Source organism: Rhagoletis zephyria, unplaced genomic scaffold (assembly GCF_001687245.7).
Source record: "Rhagoletis zephyria isolate East Lansing unplaced genomic scaffold, Rhagoletis_zephyria_1.1 Rzeph_scaffold_00368, whole genome shotgun sequence".
Classification (NCBI taxonomy): domain Eukaryota; kingdom Metazoa; phylum Arthropoda; class Insecta; order Diptera; family Tephritidae; genus Rhagoletis; species Rhagoletis zephyria.
Window position 1 is genome coordinate 208,874 of NW_016157452.1, and position 17,367 is coordinate 226,240.

Consider the following 17,367-nt stretch of genomic DNA (forward strand, 5'->3'; position numbering starts at 1 on the left):
TCCTTCTGCTCTTCAAATGCATGCTCTTGCAGGTATCTCGAAAAATTATGAATGTGAAAATCTTGGTTAATAAAAGCTTCTGCAATCCACTCGTAGTTGTTTAACAATGTGGTTTGTATTCTTCCATCGCTGTAAAAAAAAGCTTTCGAAAACTCAAATTCTTTTTCCATTTACACACCCCGTTGATTGGTAATGATTAAATTTTAATCATCCAACCAAACAAAAACCAGTTTCTCATATTCTTTGCAGAATTTCATTTAGTTAACAAATAATTACACAAATACAATAAAAATAACAACAACTTAAAACACAAATGTACGATTTACAGCAAAATTAATGATAAGTTTACATATGTATGTACTATGTATTTACCATCTACTACTTCTATGATAGGCGTGATTTCGAATAACATTGCAATTGCACATCAACCGGCTGTTAAGCCCAGTACATATGTATATACATATGTACATATGTGTATGTGTGTACGTGTGTATGTATGTATGCATGTATCTATAAGAGCAGATATTAAACCCGCTCGAGACTACATAAAACTACACGACCAGCGGTCTTCTAACCAGTGATTGTTCTAAAATTGGATTTTTTTATTTGCTTCTTTTTTCAAATGCGACTTCGTACTTTGTTTTAAACATATGTATGCACCAACTTTGGGCCAACTGCATCACTAAAGTGTTTAATCAATTTATATGAATGCATTAATTACACTTTGATATGCCCATTTCTAATGAACTCGTATGTATGCGTGTTTGGCTTGCAAATCAAATTGCAGTTTTTACGCTATTACGTTGATTCCATTTACGCTTTACTCACGTATAGCAGTCGTAGTATCCGTCAATTTGCTCTGCACATCTTGCTGTAACAATGCCTATTGTTTTACGATATATTCTCTAACATATGTTTGTTTGTATGTATGTATGTGTGTATGTTTGCTAAATTTTAGTACTTTCTATTTATTTACTCCTGCAAATGCATTTGAAAAGTATATTAAACCAATCATGTAAAAATAGTCTAAAAAATGTTACACATTATAATAAAAAAGCATTTGCTTAATAAACCGAAATACGAGTTGGAGCTTGTGCTGGTGCTTCTTTCTCTGCATCTGTTTCTGTTTCTGTTGCTGCTGATGCTGCTTTTGATTTTTCTTTTTCATCGACATCATCACCAGCATCATCTGCCCTAAGCTTTCAGTGCGTCCTTTGTATATTTGCTAGTTGGATCCGTTGGAAACTTTGGAAATTGGATTGCTTCCCGTTAAAATATATAAAGATTTATTTGCATCACGTTCGCTGCCATAGATTTTTCCTGCTTTTCGTGCCATAGAACCCAAAAGCTCTTGTGACTTTTTATGGGCTGATCGTAGAGAGAATGCCCATTCTTTTAAGCCGATTTCATCCTGCAAATTTAAATGAAATTAAAGACAACATATGAAAGGTACAAAAATTTAATTAATCAACTCTTATACGTACTGAATTTGTTAGGATTATTCTGCCATCACGAGATCCATCATTAACGCGAATTTGTATGCATTGTTCTCCTTTGTAATGTACGAAATCCGAGGAAATATCCTCAATTTGGTCCATAAATATTAGCTCTGGCTTATTGCTTCCGCTCTCCGAATACATCTCTAATCTGTAAGCGAGTTTTTGTTTAGTTATTTTTGTTCGAATAAATCATGGCGTATGGCGTTAAAACGCCAAAATTTTATTTATATTTTAAACAGGGGCAATAGGTACTCTTCAAACACCTAAAAATATTGAAAATGTTAGTCGTCCATCTAAAGGCCGAGCCCTTGAATTTGAAATTGCCTTCGCGTATTATATATACATACATGTTGTGCATAATAACCAAGATAGATATCACCCTATTTAAAAATATTTTCAAACCAAAGCTTTCCTAAAACTCTTTCGTTTGACACTCATATTTCAATATTTAATTTGACTTGTAACTTTTACGGTAACTAAACTCGACCTTTCAAAAGGTGGCAACCATCTTCAAAGGTATTTTCAAACTAAAAACTGCTTACATCTCTTTGAACTGGATTTCGGTAATTTTTTTAGCGGACGGTGTTATGTATTATTTTCTTCCATACAAAAAAATAGAAGAAAGAGTGGAAGAAACTGCGCGAAAAAAATGCCAAAAATCAAGGCGGTTTTTTTAGCAACTTCAAATTTGCACTTTGTTATAATAAAATTGTATGCGGTATAAAACTGTGTACCTAGAATTTTTCTGACTAGAAAGTTCCGTTTATTGAATTTTTCCGAGTTATGCACAAAGTTTAGAGATTTTATTTTCATGTTTTTTGTTATAGTATGAACTACATATATTTTTATATAGCGAAAAGAAACTAGAATAATAAATGTTGCATATATTGCGAAAAAGTTTATGTGCCAATACTTTTGTTCGTCAGTGTATACATAAATACATACATACTATATAGGAAGCTTAAAAGAGCTTTGCTCGCGGGCAAGGCTGTGCCCATCACCGATATAGATATCTAAACGCTCGGAGTAAAAGCCCTCCCTGATCGTCACTGACTTACATATAAGATCACTTCTTACCGATTTGGATAAAGCTTAGCATATTTGGTTTGCCAGAGTGATGCAAAGGAGCCACCTAATTTTTTTATATAACCATGTAATATGCAGTCCGACTCCTTTTCGTCTGCATCGAAATGCTGCTTTTGTTTGGCCTTTTTCTTCTGTTCTATTTTATCTGTTTCAATGTTAACGCTTTCGAATACTGTTTCGGCGATTTCTTGTTGCCACCTATAGGAAGAAAAAATATATAGTATGCATATACGTCTAATTCTACCCATATTCCATATGTTATCACAGAATTCAGTTATACATTTGTATGTATATTCACCTCTCGGAAATTGTAAGTGGAAAGAATTTGTATAGTTCCTGATCACTATCTGTTAGCTTAATGCCTTTCGTATCCTCTTCATCAAAGGAGCCAATGTCGAATGCATCAGCGGCATTAACCTCGCCTCTCGGTGGTATTAATGGTGGTGTATATTTTTGAACATAGACCTGGTGCCAATCTATGCCCGAAAAGAATGGATGCATCTTCACTTCGTCCGCACTTTTTTGATTTTTATTTCAAAATAAGTTTTAACGTTATTAAACACTAAACATATATATTTAATTCAGACTATTTACCCATTTCCCATGCATCCCAGTCGTTTATCTACCTCTCTCTGTAACAATGAATCCAAAAGGCTTCTTAATTCGGGCGTAAAACAGTCCGGTAATTCAACGTTCTGAAAAAAATTAAATAGTTTATAAACCAGTCATAATCTTTTTTCCACCCCTTCATAAACTCACCATAGTCAAAGTCATTCGATCGATTTCGTGTTTATCTTTTGTTTTGTGTTGTCTGAACGGTGAATGACCCTTAAGCAATTTATAAAGCATACAGCCGAAACTAAACCAATCGGCGCATGAGTCATATGCAGTGCCTTTAGAAAGCACTTCTGGCGCCATATAGCCGTGTGTGCCCACTGAGGCATGCGGCTTTTTTCGCGAAAAATCGCATGCCAAACCCAAGTCCGATATGCGTATGTGTCCATTCTCATCGAGTAAAATGTTTGCCGGTTTTAAGTCCCTATAGACTATGAAGCGTTTGTGCATGTGTTCTAAGCCCAAAATTACCTAAAACGAGACCAATGAAAATTTCTGTGGTTTTTTTTATACGGGGTAAAATGTCGTCAAACGACATTACCTCAGCGGCATAGAACTTCATCTCATCCTCGTTGAAGACACCATGTTGTGATAGATGATAATGCAGATCACCGCCATTCATTAGATCAAGTATGAAGCACAGCTTGTCAGGTGTATGAAATGCATAGGTCATGCAAACAATGAAAGGACAGTCCATCTGCGAAAAAAATGTAAAAGTATAGCAAAGTAAAATGTTGGTAAGTACTATGTAAGTGGAAAAAAGAATTTCAGATACTTACCCCTGTGCTCACAGCTTGCAACATAGTTCTTTCGTTTAGCGCCAACATTTCGCCTTGTTTCATTTTGATGCGCTTTTTATCCAAACATTTCATGGCATACATTTTGCCAGTGTCAGCTTTTCGACAGCCATACACTTCGCCAAAGCCCCCACGGCCAATGATTCGGTGAACACTGAAGTCGTTCATGGTTAACTAAAAAAAAAAAGAAACATTAAATAAATATGTTTAAGGGCTTATAAAGTAAATTTTGTTTGACATACCTGTATATTAAGTTCTAGGTTCTTCCATTGGCAAAATCGTGTGAATTTATCGCTAGAATTTGAAGAAACAAATCAGAGCTTGTCTTTCATTTATTTTTATTCTAGGACACTTACCTCTCCAAGAACTTTTTGAATGGCTTTCCTTTCAGGTGGTTAAATATCTCCTCGATATAAGGCTATAACACGATTTGCAGAATTGAATTGAAAATGAAATATTGTACATATAATGCTCCATATCCATATGTACATATTTATATTGGTATAAAAGCAATCTGAATTACAGTCAATTAGACTTACCTCAAACAAATTAACGGGTACTTCATTTTTTAAAAGATATTTCTGTACACTGGCTACAGCTTCTTTGGAATATTCCTAAATGAATACAAAATATTTATGTACATACATATGTATGTATGTATGTATATTAGGGTGTCTCACTAAAAAAAGTTCTTGGTTTTCTACCAGAATTATAAAATGTATTATACTTTAAGACTCCCGCCAATATATTTCCTAAAAATATCGAAATTTACGTGAACTGCACCAATCTGAAAACACATCTAAAACCGAGTTTTCTTTAATAAAATTAGTTTTTAAAAATATTTTTTTCTAAAAAAAAATCACCTCAGATGATACTTAGAAGAGTTTAAACTTAAAAGGTCAGCATAAAAAGTTACAAAATTTTATCAACGGAAACAAAATAATGAGATTTTTGGTGGTATTTTAAAATTCTGAAATGTTTTGTAGGAAGTATTAAAATATAATAAATTTTATAATTACGATGATGCACGCTAATGCATATGCATATATAGCGTTCAAAATTCATTATAGTTAAACAAAATTCATCACTTACGTATGTGTGAGAGAGCATTTCTTCCATAATAAAATTGTCATATATTTCTCGAGCTAATTCTTTGCGCTCTTCATAGCTTTCGGTTTTCTCAAAATTTTTTATCTGTATAAAGAAGTAAATAAATAATTTGTACCCCTTCTTTGAGCATAATTATTTTTGTACTATTACATTATACACTCCGGTTCACTAAAGTAGGTACATAGGGAATCAAATTAAAAGACTTGCAAATATAGGGGATAGCTGAACTGGACGGACAGCATCGTGCGAAAAGAATATGAAATAATAAAACGGAACTAAAACAAAACGGCTGCAGGTAAATGACAGTAGGTCCATTACGATACCAATTTTTTATTGTTTAAAGAAAAGCGTGAGTGTTCGCATAACATAGAATATTCAGATGGCTCTAAGCTTTTGCGGTCAAAAAATTTCAAATAAGGACATTAATAAATGCACAGCGTTAAGAGTCGCGACAGGATTTTTGTACGCCTCAAATGTTTGTTAGAGAGTGGTGGTTTTACAGGCGAAAAACTTTAGTTTTGTTTAGTTTGTTGTTCTTGTTAATTCGATTGACAGTCTTTCCTTTCGGCGATAAATGCGGCAAGGAACGAGCTGTCCTTTGAAAGGCCTTTTTTATTAAAAGTCTTGCAGGCAAGGTTTTTTCCATACATTGGACTATCGGTAATTTGATCAGTTTATGTGACCAAAAGTCATTTTGTGCTTATAAAAATAAACTTTTTGCCCTTAGTATTTGATAAAAAAACTCTGAAACCAAATAACGTTAGCTTTTGTATTTGTAAAAAGCAACGACAACTGCTTAGCAGGTGGTAAAAATCGTTGTCGCATATAATTTTTTTTCTAAGTGATATTTAAAAAACATTTTAAAATGTTGGCCGCATTTGGCCGTGTTTAGACTATCAAAAACGTGTAAAATGAAGAGTTTTGAGTTTAATCTGTCAATTTCATGTGCGATTTTTGGTGTTTCCTGAGTAAATGGATTTTTTTTGTAGCTATTTTTTATACGGTCAGCAGTGAACTATTTACCATTTGGAGGGTGAGAACTCTACGAGGAGAGGATACAAAAGGCTATTTGCAATTTTGTTGCTGTAAAGGCTGCTCCTTCTAACTTTTCAGCCAACTAATTAGGAAATTAAGAGTTTTTAGGTTTTCATGTAAATTAATAAAGTTTGACTTTTTTTTCTAAATTAGCCACTGTATAATTTGTTTTTGTAACTATTTGAAATTTAAGCACACTTTTCATTTTGTTTGATAAAAACCGGCATAAAAACCAGGCTACGAAAGGAAAGGTAGTTTCATAATTTTTATCATAAAAAGTGGTAATAGCAACTTTTTACTCTAAGCTAGCGACTTATTGTTTCATAACGTTAACCTTGTGGTTGACCTACATATATAGTTAATCCGTTTAAGTATTCCGATTAGTAGCGTATGAAGGCTTCCGATTTCACAATCGCAGCAGGCAGGGACCGTGACAGTTACAACTTTTATTTAATTACTCTTTAAATAACCGTTATTTCTGACTTTTATTTTATAAATCGAAAATAACGATTATTTTTGATTTTTATATAAAAAAAACGCAAATGACAGTTATTTGTGATTTTTAAATTATATGTCTTAGATAACAGTTATCGAAGACTTATTTATAAAAGTCATAAATAAAAATCAGTCACTGAGTTTTATTTTTTAAATCATACTTATAACAGTCATTTCAATAAGTTGTAGTAAACTTTGGTTCCCAACACCTTTTTAGCAGCGAAAAATGTTAATGACTTTTACACGAATGATTTTAAAAATAAATGTCGGTGACTGATTTATATTGATGACTTTTAAAAGTAAAAGTCACTGACTGATTTATAAATAAAAGTCTTCAATAACTATTATCTAAGACATATAATATAAAAATCAAAATAATGGTTATTTTGGATTTATAATAAAAAAATCAAAAATAATTGTTATTTATTTCATTTTGCATAAAAATAAATATTTATGTTCAAATTTGAGTCTCGGTGAAAAAAAAAAAATCGATTGGTATGTATCACTTAGTTGTAGAACATTTCCTTCATAGTGAATTTTTCCATGACAGTGTTCACCAATAACTGTTATGTTCGGTCCCTGGCAGCAGTTGATATGCCTGAAAACTTAAAAATTTACAGCAAATAAAAATAAATTCCAGTTCCAATTCCGAACAAAAGAAAATCATATGAACGAAATTTTTCTTAATTAATGGCACGCGAAAGCAAAAGTCTATATTTTCCAAAAAAAAGTATCATAAATTAGTCTCTTAAAGAAGTAATCAGTGAAGACTTAACGTAACTTAACCTAACTGAACTTCAATAAGAAATCATAAAACGATTTTTTCAGTTAAAAAAAGGTTTTACAAGATTAAATCACCTGTTCGTAAAATTTAAGCTGCTGTATGGGTTCTTCTGAATCATTTTCGCAAAAGTCTTTGAACAGCAAATAACCTTAGAAACAATAAAAATTTTAAGCTTTTCATCCAATCAATATGAAAAAATAAAATTTGTATACGTACCCAATATTTGGTTGAATATTTTGTGGAAATTCAGTTCGCTCTCCTTTTCCAAATATTTATACATAACACTCCGGACGCTAGTTAATATAATTTCATGAAAATTAATCAATTAATAAATAAATTGCGTTAAAGCTCATAACACATTTTTTTAACTAATACGCACACACGCACATTACATTTAAGAACAAGAAGATGGGATGAAATATTTATATGACATTAATATAGACTTAAATTTAAAAGGAAACTAATAAAAAGACAAAATTATATTTTCGTAAAAGCACATTAAAAGTAAAAATAAAATAATAAATGAAAGCGTAAAAGTGCATCAAAATTTTAAAATTTGAGTTACCTAGTCTACTATTTTTACATTTTTTGTAACGAAAAAAAGTAATAAATTTAATGAAAACAATATTTTTCGTGAAAGTACGCAGTTATTTTTATAATACTCGTACGATAATAAGAGTACCAGATTTAAAAAAAAAAAAATCAACTAAATTTCAAAATTCGAGTAACCATGATACGTACACACATCTACATAATTTGGCATTGTTTGTTAAGGTTTCGAGAGGTGGTATGACATGCATTTTTGTTTGAATGAAAAATATTGCACTATTAAGAGCAACAAACGATAAACATATGTACATTAGGGTGATCCAAAACAACTAGCGTAACCAATTTAAGAGGACGTGGTGTAGTGGTAAGCATTGCGCGCTTCCAATCCGTACGGCCTGGCTTCAAGCCCTGGTCAAAGCAACATCGCAAAAAAAATAAAAAAAGTTTTTTTTCTTAACAGCGGTCGCCTCACAGCAGGCAATGGCAAACCTCCGAGCTTATTTCTGCCATGAAATTAATGCTTCTCATCAAAATACAATCGCCGTTCGCCCTGTTGTATGACAAATAGTTGAACTTCTCGAAGTTGATTTGCATAGAGAAAACCAGTAAAATAGGGATTTAAAATTAATAATAATAATAATAATAGTTTGGCGCTTACACATATGTTAGTGTTTGGCCGAGCTTCTCCTCCGAGTTGTGGCGTGCGCCTTGATGTTGTCACACAAAGCGGGGGGACCTACAGTTTTACGCCGACTCCGAACGGCGATTGTATTTTTATGAGAAGCTGGTTTTCATGGCAGAAATACACTCGACGGTTTGCCATTGCCTGCCGAGGGACGACCGCTGTTAAGAAAAAACCTTTTTCTACATTTTTTGCGATGTTGCTTTGACCAGGGCTTGAACCCAGGCGTTGCGGAGTGGAAGCGCGCACTGCTTACCACTACACCACTATAATCTCTGTTTAATTCTCTATAGAAAACATGCTTCAAAAAAATGGGCGTTTTCCAGGAACTATTTTTAAAATTTTTTTTTTTTTTTTATGACGAGATGGTTTATTTTGTGAGAGTCAACAATCTTTTGTAATTTCTTGTCGAAAAATGCGATATACATATTTAGCATAGTGTTAAAAATCGGGACAAACCCCTAGAAATCGGTGTGTCAATTGTAGGACTAAAGTTAGCAAGATGCAGATTTTGTTGCGGAATTCGGCTGAATATCTCTTCGTGAACAACATTGGTTTCACAACTTTTTCAATCCATATACATATTCTGGCATATTTTTGAAATTTGGTTTTAATATTGACTTTAATATTGCCACGCCCATTTCTAGAAGATTCTTCGAAAAGAACTAAAAAACTTCCTCAAAAACACGTCAACTTATTACATGTATACAATCCATAAAGCCTATTTGAAACCAATCAAAAGTGTGAAACCAAATTTGGTGTCCGATATACCCGATATGTCCGATATGCCGAATGCCTCACATGTATATATATATATAAAGTCAAATGAACGATTTTTTTCGGTCTCACTCCTCAATCGGTAATACCAAGGTCATTAATATCACATATAAATTTTCGTCCCAAGAGGAGACGGTTAAGAGGTGTGCACAGGGGGGGCAAAGTTCAGATTCTTGCATAGATACTCAAAAAATTAAAATTAATGTTTTTTCATTTAATATCCAATTTTGGTCCCGATGGAGTCGGTTAAGGCGTGTCGCAAAAGGGGCAAAGGTCAGATGCCTCTATGGAGACTCAAAAAATTATTTTTTTTTTAATACTTAACATCGATACTACTATAAGACGTCTTCGTAGGGTAATCTGAATTTTGATCCCTGCGCGACACGCACATTTTTCCAAATGGGAGAATTTTCTTCTCAATAAATAAGTCCTTTTAAGGCCATAAATTCGTTAGGTCAGTTATATTGGATTTTCCTAATGTACATGCATTTCAATATGCAAAAAAGTGCAATTATCTAGCAATGGATATTTATTTACACATTCAATCAATCGTGTTTAAAATTATTGAAAATCTTCCATAAATACAGATATAGCATGTATGTATGATTTACAAGCACATACGCGAGTGCGCATCCTATTTACAAATTCATAAATACCAATGCACATATGTACGTACGTAAATATGTATATACTTTAGGGTGGTCCAAAAAAATACACAGGAAAATCCATTTTGTATACATATTTTTCTTGCTTGCGAACACATAAATCTTGTACATCAGAGAAGAGATTTTCGCTTATGAAAAAATAGTAAAATTTCAAAGTTAAATGTCCATCCTAATTGTAACTGATTGAAGACTTCTAAAGTGAAATGATTTATTCCATCAAAAATTATTTAATCTTAACGATTTTATAGCAATTTTACGTTAAAAGATTTATGTATGAATTGGGACACAACATTTTAACAAATTTTTCCCGTTTTTCTTTAATTTATTTAATATTCATTATTTTTTTTATAAAAGTATAGCCCATTATCTAACAAATATTTTAAACTTTGTGCAGAAATTATAAAAATTCTGCAAAATTTCCATTAAATTTTAGTGCAATAAGGTGCAAGTTTGAAGTTTCTAAAAAATTGCGTTAATTTTTGATAATTTTTATACTGAATGTTCATACGCGTTAAAAAAAAATTGCCAAAATTCAAAACTTACGCTTCATTCTACCAAAAATTTAATTTGCTTCAAATCCGCATACACAAGAAAATTCTAAAACCTAATCAGAGGTTGAAAATTGAGATGCCATTTTGCAGAATTTTTATAATTTTTGCACACAGTTTGAAATATGAATTTAAATGGTGTTTGTTACGATAGTGAGCTATACTTTTATAAAAAAAATTATAAAAATAAAATAAATAAAAGAAAAAGGAAAATTTGTTAAAATGTGTCCCTTTTTATTTTTCCACCAACTTATATGGAAAATTTTAAAGCCCCGGCGGAACGGTTAAATATTAACCGATTTCAAAATAAAAAAATACGGGTTTCCGTATTTTCGATATTGTTCAATTCTGGGGGTGGCTGGAAAAAGTTTTTGACTACCCTAACATATATGTATACATACATATGTACACACAAGCACACCAATAATTCTGTGTGTAAAAATAGCTTTATTGATAAGCCACAAAAGTGCATGCCAGGAGGTATACATTGCAAATATTTTCTATATATGTATGTATGGGAGTATGTGGATGTGGATAACAACAACCAATCCTGATCCCGTACCCATGCCCATGTATGGGGCTGAAAATGCCCTTAAGGCCACAGAGCGGCATGCAGAGTTGAAAATGGTGAATGTATGCATGTATGTACGTGNGTTAAAGGGAGTATACAAAATTACATGCTTATACACAGAAGCATAGGGAGCAATGGGGAGTATTCGTATACTCCCAAGGGAGTACTCACCGAGCAATCGTACGATGCTCCCAAGTTCTACTGGGTATAGTCGATATAAATACATATGTACATATATTCCATTTGTTTTCGAAAAGGACATATACAAATTTTGTATTCTTTTTTTTCAGATATCGAATTTTTTTTTAATCTTTTGGCATAACTACATAAATAATGAAGAATTAAATTTGTTTTCGCCAGTGTCCGTTTCAACTCAAATCACGGAAATATACAAATATTTTTCCGCCTGTATTTACTTTAGATCAAACGTGGGAATATAGTTCTGTGATCTATAACATAGACATTTTTATACCAAAGCGTACTTGTTCACAATGCCCTAAAGGCATCGAGATACATACAATGCATGCAGTTATAGACATAAATATTTATACCAAAATGCCCAGAATTAAAAGAGATATCGATTAGCCATGTCTGTCTTTCCGTGCAAACGACAAATTGTATGCAGGTTTCCCCTCATGCAGGGGTATGATCTGCATATGTATGTTGGTATTGAAAATGGGCAAAATTGAATCATAAGCACGCACATCTCCTATATAACGGTATTTTTGAAAAATTCAAAAACTGCTAACTTCTAGTTAGCTTTTTTGCGGGATTCCGATAAATAACTAACTTTTAATTATCTATGACAAAACTAACTTTGAGTTAGTTGTAAAGTCGTGCAGGAGCCATGCAGACGTTATCGGGAGTTTGTTTTCTTTACAAGCTTCTATTTAAATATCCTCATACAAAAATTACTTTCCATACACTTTTTTCTGCACTTCGCAGATTCTTTTTCGTAATTAGGACAGATAAAATAAAGGTCGAAATTTTATATTATCTACTGATGTTATGTCTGATCGAATTTAAGTATGAACATGTAAACAAATAAGCAAATATGTAATGTTAAATAAAATAAGTAAATAAATAAAAATACAAAAAAATTAAAAACTCTTTTGTTTTTTTTTATTGATAGTTTATGTCCAAAAGTAGTTAGCTATAAGATAGTTGAAATCTAATGCAGAGGAAACAGTTCTCAATATTTTTCGGCCATTGCCCTTCAAAAGTATTTAGTCACGGCCAAAAGAAATAGTTAATAAATAGTTACCACTAATCGACTGCTAGTTAGTTAATAGTTAGCTACAAACTAGTCCCATTTCCTGCAGGGTCTATACATGTACTTATGTACTTGTGTCTGTATGTGGATTATGAGAAGTGCAATGAGGATATTTTGTTATGAATGCTGCAACTTAATGCAATAACAATGTTTATATGAACATACACACTTCTGGACCACCTACAACACAATGCAAATATGTGCATAGGCATTGCATGTACATACATACATATATACAAATGAATGCATACATAATGTACATATGTATGTATGGGGCTACCAACTTGGCTCAAACCGTGCCATTTTTGGCCCTATTTTACTTCTAATGGCACTTAATTTTTCAATTTGGCACAAAGTTCTAAAATGGTACTTTTGAAAAATAGTAATATTTCAATACATTTTTGTGAAATCCTTTGCTTGTACTTCTTTTACTCAACTAAAATTTTCCAATTTCTATATTGGTTTATCTTATTTTGCGTTAGACTTTGGTTTTAGGAAAGTGTTTCTAATTGTAATCAGTGTTGCCACGAACTAGTTTTTTTTTTCCCTACCAAGACCAACCAAAACCTACCAAAAATTTTTAAAGTATTTAAATTGTTTATCCAATTCCAAGATTATTAAAAATGTAGATAACATAACAAACAACTTAACTAAGTATAACAATTAATTTTACTGTACCGACTTACACACATGTTTGTCTCTTTACATATCCATACATATTATTATTATTATTACACGTGCGTAAAAAAATTGTAATTGCCTTCGAACTAAAATACTTCTTTAGCAAAAGTTTAGTGACTTTTGGCGACCTTTAACTTACGGATATTAGCGTGGTACGTTAGGGTGTGAAAGAATTTGAGATCTGGTGGGTAAGTACTAGAACGGGTTACTTGCAGTCAATGAACTTATTCCCCGAGACAAGAACATCGATATATCATACTTTTACATCCGACGTCGGGGATACTCGCGCTGCGATCTAATAAGATCTATTGTGCTTAACCCTATTTGTAATCACTCCAACCTTAGGCTATTTCAAATTTTGGTTGAAGAAGAGAATCGTTCCGTAAGGTGTATCAGTCTGCTATTTATGAGACGTGGGCAGTCACATAGAATATGCTCTGGGGTTTCCAGCCTTTGGAGACAGTCAGTCCTATCGATGCCTTCAAACCCTTCATGTCCCGGAACCGACCCCAGCATTACGCTATTATGGGCTTTCAAGCTGTACAACGCTGTCCACAAGCATGATGCCATTTTAAGAGTCTAAGGCCTTTAACATGCCTGAATATCCGACATTATATTTATTTTGGCCCCATTTGTCCTTCTACACAGAGCTCGTTTGCGAAGACTTCAGCCTGGGATATAGTTGGGTATGTGGAAATGGGCAGACTTTTTATGATTCATGGTCCAAATACGGCTGCCCCAGTACACTCGTCGTCCATCTTTAATCCGTCGGTACACCATACTTGGGACCCTTCGTCAATCATAGTTGTTATCACTTCACAGCAGTCCTTTTGAGGAATTCTGAGAATGAACAAAGGATGAATGCCTGTATTGACATAAAGTGCATCCGTTGGACAGGTAGCCATGTCGCCTGCGACGGCTACACTGACCAGTCGGCGCAGCTTGCTCAAGGTGGCACACACCTTTACTTGCTTAGCTTTTGGCCATCAGGCTCTTACTACCGTATTGAAAGACGATTAGGTTAGTTTTGGTCATATTCCCCCCAAGTCTTACCATGAAGTCTCTGTCAGGTGGACAGGACATATATGTATGTACATAGATATGTAGTTTCTAGTTGAGTTCGATTGAAGTTCTAGGCACATAAAGTATACATATACCTTGGATGTACATATTGTATATCGGTAATATTTTACTTACGAATCAGGTATGTATATTTACATCTTTACGGTCGCCGCTATACGAACACTCCAGTAAAATATTCGTGTAAACAAGGTTTCTAAAATGTTTGGATATACAGTATTGGTCATATCTATAGCACCCCCATTTCAAAGTGATATTGCCACTTACATATGTTTAAGTATTAATTTTTGGGAATTTTCGATTAAAATACAGTTCATTCTCAAACAAATTCCATATATGTAAACCCAAGTTTTGAACTTTGTAAAAGACTACAAAAAAGTCGACGAATTTTCACCTAAATTTTAAACTTTTTCCTCAGAAGTGTTAGAATTTTTTTGAGTACGCAGTTTTATAGCCCATTCAATTTTAGCCTAACAATGTGCAAGCTTCAATTGGCTAAAAATTACCGTTGATTATTTAGAAGTTTTTCTTGTCACACTTGCTTCCATATAACGAGTTAATACGATTTTTGTATGGAAGAAAGCCGCAAAAAAATTCTAAAAAATCAGCGGTGATTTTTAGCCGCTTGAAACTTGCACATTGTTAGACTAAAATTGAATAGGCTATACAACTGTGTACTCAAAAAAATTCTAACACTTCTGAGGAAAAAGTTTGAAATTTTAGTGAAAATTTCTTCTACAAAGTTTTAAACTTGGATTAATATGGGTTTCGTTAAAATTCCTAAAAATAAATAAACATGATTGGGAAACCATATAACTTTGAAATGGGGGTGCTATTGTATTGGTCAATACTGTACATATTTTATATTTTTCGCAAATAACTTTTATTGTCGCGGAACCTACCAAAATCCAATCTAGCCTACCAACCTAGGTAGGAAAAGCTCATGCTTGGCAACACTGATTGTAATGCTAAATGGAAGGAATTAAAAAGGATGGCACTTTTATTTTCTATTTGGCACATTTTGGCACTTTTTATTCTCAATATGGCACTTCGTAGCTAAGGATAGTTGGTAGCCCTGTGTATGTATGCGCATCCGTATATATGTATATACATATATATATTTTTTTTCATTTTACACACCATTGAACTTCTGAAGTTTTCGATTATCAACTACTGGACAATTGTATACATATCTATTTTTACATTTTCCTACGTGCATATGTACATACATATGGACATACGTACATTCCAACTGTTCGTACACAATACAAAACAGAGATAGAACTTTAATTGCAAGATAGCAATTCAAAGCAAAACACACTAGAAAATGGAAAAAAAGTAAATAAAAAAGTGAAACACAAAAGAGTAGGTAAGTGTGTATGTAATTGAAATTTTCGATTAGTTAGTCAGCAATACGCATACATATTTTGTTTGGCTTAAATAAATAAAAAGAAAACAAAAAAAACATAAAAATCTTGCCATGCAGAATTGGGCGTTTTTGGGGGAATACAACCTGCACCAACTGACATACATTCATTCATATCGCAAATGAATACCTATGACATACATACATACATATATACATGGAATAGTAGGCATGTTTGTGTGTGCACACATACGTACCTGGGGTCGGGCAAAACAAGCCTTTTGCTAGCTCTGGCTGCTGGTGTACATTTGGATTTCTCCATGGCCATCAGATAGCTGACGTCCGCCAGCACAGCTTCCAAATCCGCCATGTTTGTGCGTTGGACCTCGGTTCCTTCGTTAGGTGTACTATGCAAATCTACTTGCTAAAAATTCCTTTTCACTTTCTTTTCACAGTTCCGATTAAAAAATTTACGAATACGAACACAACAACGTACCTATTGAAATGGTACCGACGACGACGATCTCCCAACAAATGAAAGACGTTGCATTGCCTTACATTTTTGCCAATTCTTTGTTTTCATATGTGCACACTACTATGTACATATATTTCTTTCAGTATTGCACCTTTTCACATAAACTATTTCAAATCACAAATATGCATATAGGATAAATTAATTGTACATTATACAGCACAGCTTATTCAATTGACCACAAAAAAGAAATTTATATCTAAATACATATATATATTTTTTTAATCTAATGTGTATCAATATAATACATCCAATCAGAATAGGATACTAACTTCGCAATGTACCAATTCGAGAGCATGTACATAATAATGGAACTAGTGGTGAGCGCATGTCAATGCAGGGTTGTATTCGTAGGTGAATTTCCGCATGAAAAATGCGATGCATTGTAGGGTTAAAGACCGATGTTAACGTATTGTGGGAAATTTATGATAAAAATACGCTAGATATTCATTAAAAAAATTAAGTTTTATAAATATATTGAAGCAGAGTTAATCGGCTCTATGACACCAATTACTTTAGCTATGTATAACAACTTATTTATTAAAGGCCTGTCTGCAGCTCTCAAAAAACAACTAAAAATTCATATAAAATGATACAGAAGAAATAGAAAATAAATTTTTTTCTATCAAAATTTCTCAAATCAGAATGCAACTCATAAGAAAAAAATGCGCGTAAATTTGCTTCTTCAGNTAAAAATTCATATAAAATGATACAGAAGAAATAGAAAATAAATTTTTTTCTATCAAAATTTCTCAAATCAGAATGCAACTCATAAGAAAATTTAATTTTTCTTAAGAAAGGCGGTAAAAATCTTATATTTTATTAAAAAAAAAACAAGTAATTCCTAAGCAAAAACCCAAACCGACTTCAATTCTCATATAAAAATTTAATTCAGGTACCACCTTTCCCTTAAAAAATTTTTTTTGGAATCGGTTAATGTGGTTCACAACATACATAAACAAAAATATTCCGATGAATCATAACCCCTCCTAAATTTTTTGGAAGTCTGCTAAAAACATTTCAACTCTTTGTAACGTATTTTTAATTGTAGGCTATTATTGGGTACAGTATGACAGTATGAACTTTTTTCGGTACTTTTGTTATATCTACATACATACAGTGACGAACAAAAGTATTGGCACAGAAAATTTTTCGCAATGTGTGCAAAGTTTTTTATTCTAATTTCTTTTCGCAAAGTTTTTTTCGGTAAATATTGTTCATA

The 17,367-nt window shown here is 32.8% G+C and overlaps 1 protein-coding gene across 1 annotated transcript; it reads right to left on the reverse strand.

The window, feature by feature from the left end:
* Positions 1–237: 237 nt before the first annotated feature.
* Gprk1 (G protein-coupled receptor kinase 1) lies at positions 238–16,443 on the reverse strand. The gene is made up of 16 exons (XM_017611060.1): positions 16,110–16,443; positions 15,871–16,037; positions 7,638–7,714; positions 7,496–7,569; positions 5,090–5,191; positions 4,537–4,611; positions 4,354–4,415; positions 4,240–4,291; positions 3,980–4,171; positions 3,742–3,897; positions 3,345–3,671; positions 3,180–3,280; positions 2,884–3,102; positions 2,577–2,783; positions 1,485–1,647; positions 238–1,411 (listed from the first exon to the last, which is right to left on the reverse strand). The coding sequence occupies exons 2-16, from the start codon at positions 15,981–15,983 to the stop codon at positions 1,226–1,228; spliced, it is 2,106 nt and encodes a 701-aa protein (XP_017466549.1). The 5' UTR covers positions 15,984–16,037; positions 16,110–16,443; the 3' UTR covers positions 238–1,225.
* Positions 16,444–17,367: the final 924 nt, after the last annotated feature.

Bases quoted from the DNA above. Each gene is read 5' to 3' on its own strand.
- Gprk1 (XM_017611060.1), bottom strand. From the start codon at position 15,983: ATGGCGGATTTGGAAGCTGTGCTGGCGGACGTCAGCTATCTGATGGCC. The intron at 4,292-4,353 runs GTAAGTGTCCTA...TTCAAATTCTAG, and splicing joins TTCAAAAAGTTCTTGGAGAG to CGATAAATTCACACGATTTT. The intron at 3,281-3,344 runs GTGAGTTTATGA...AATTTTTTTCAG, and splicing joins ATCGAATGACTTTGACTATG to AACGTTGAATTACCGGACTG.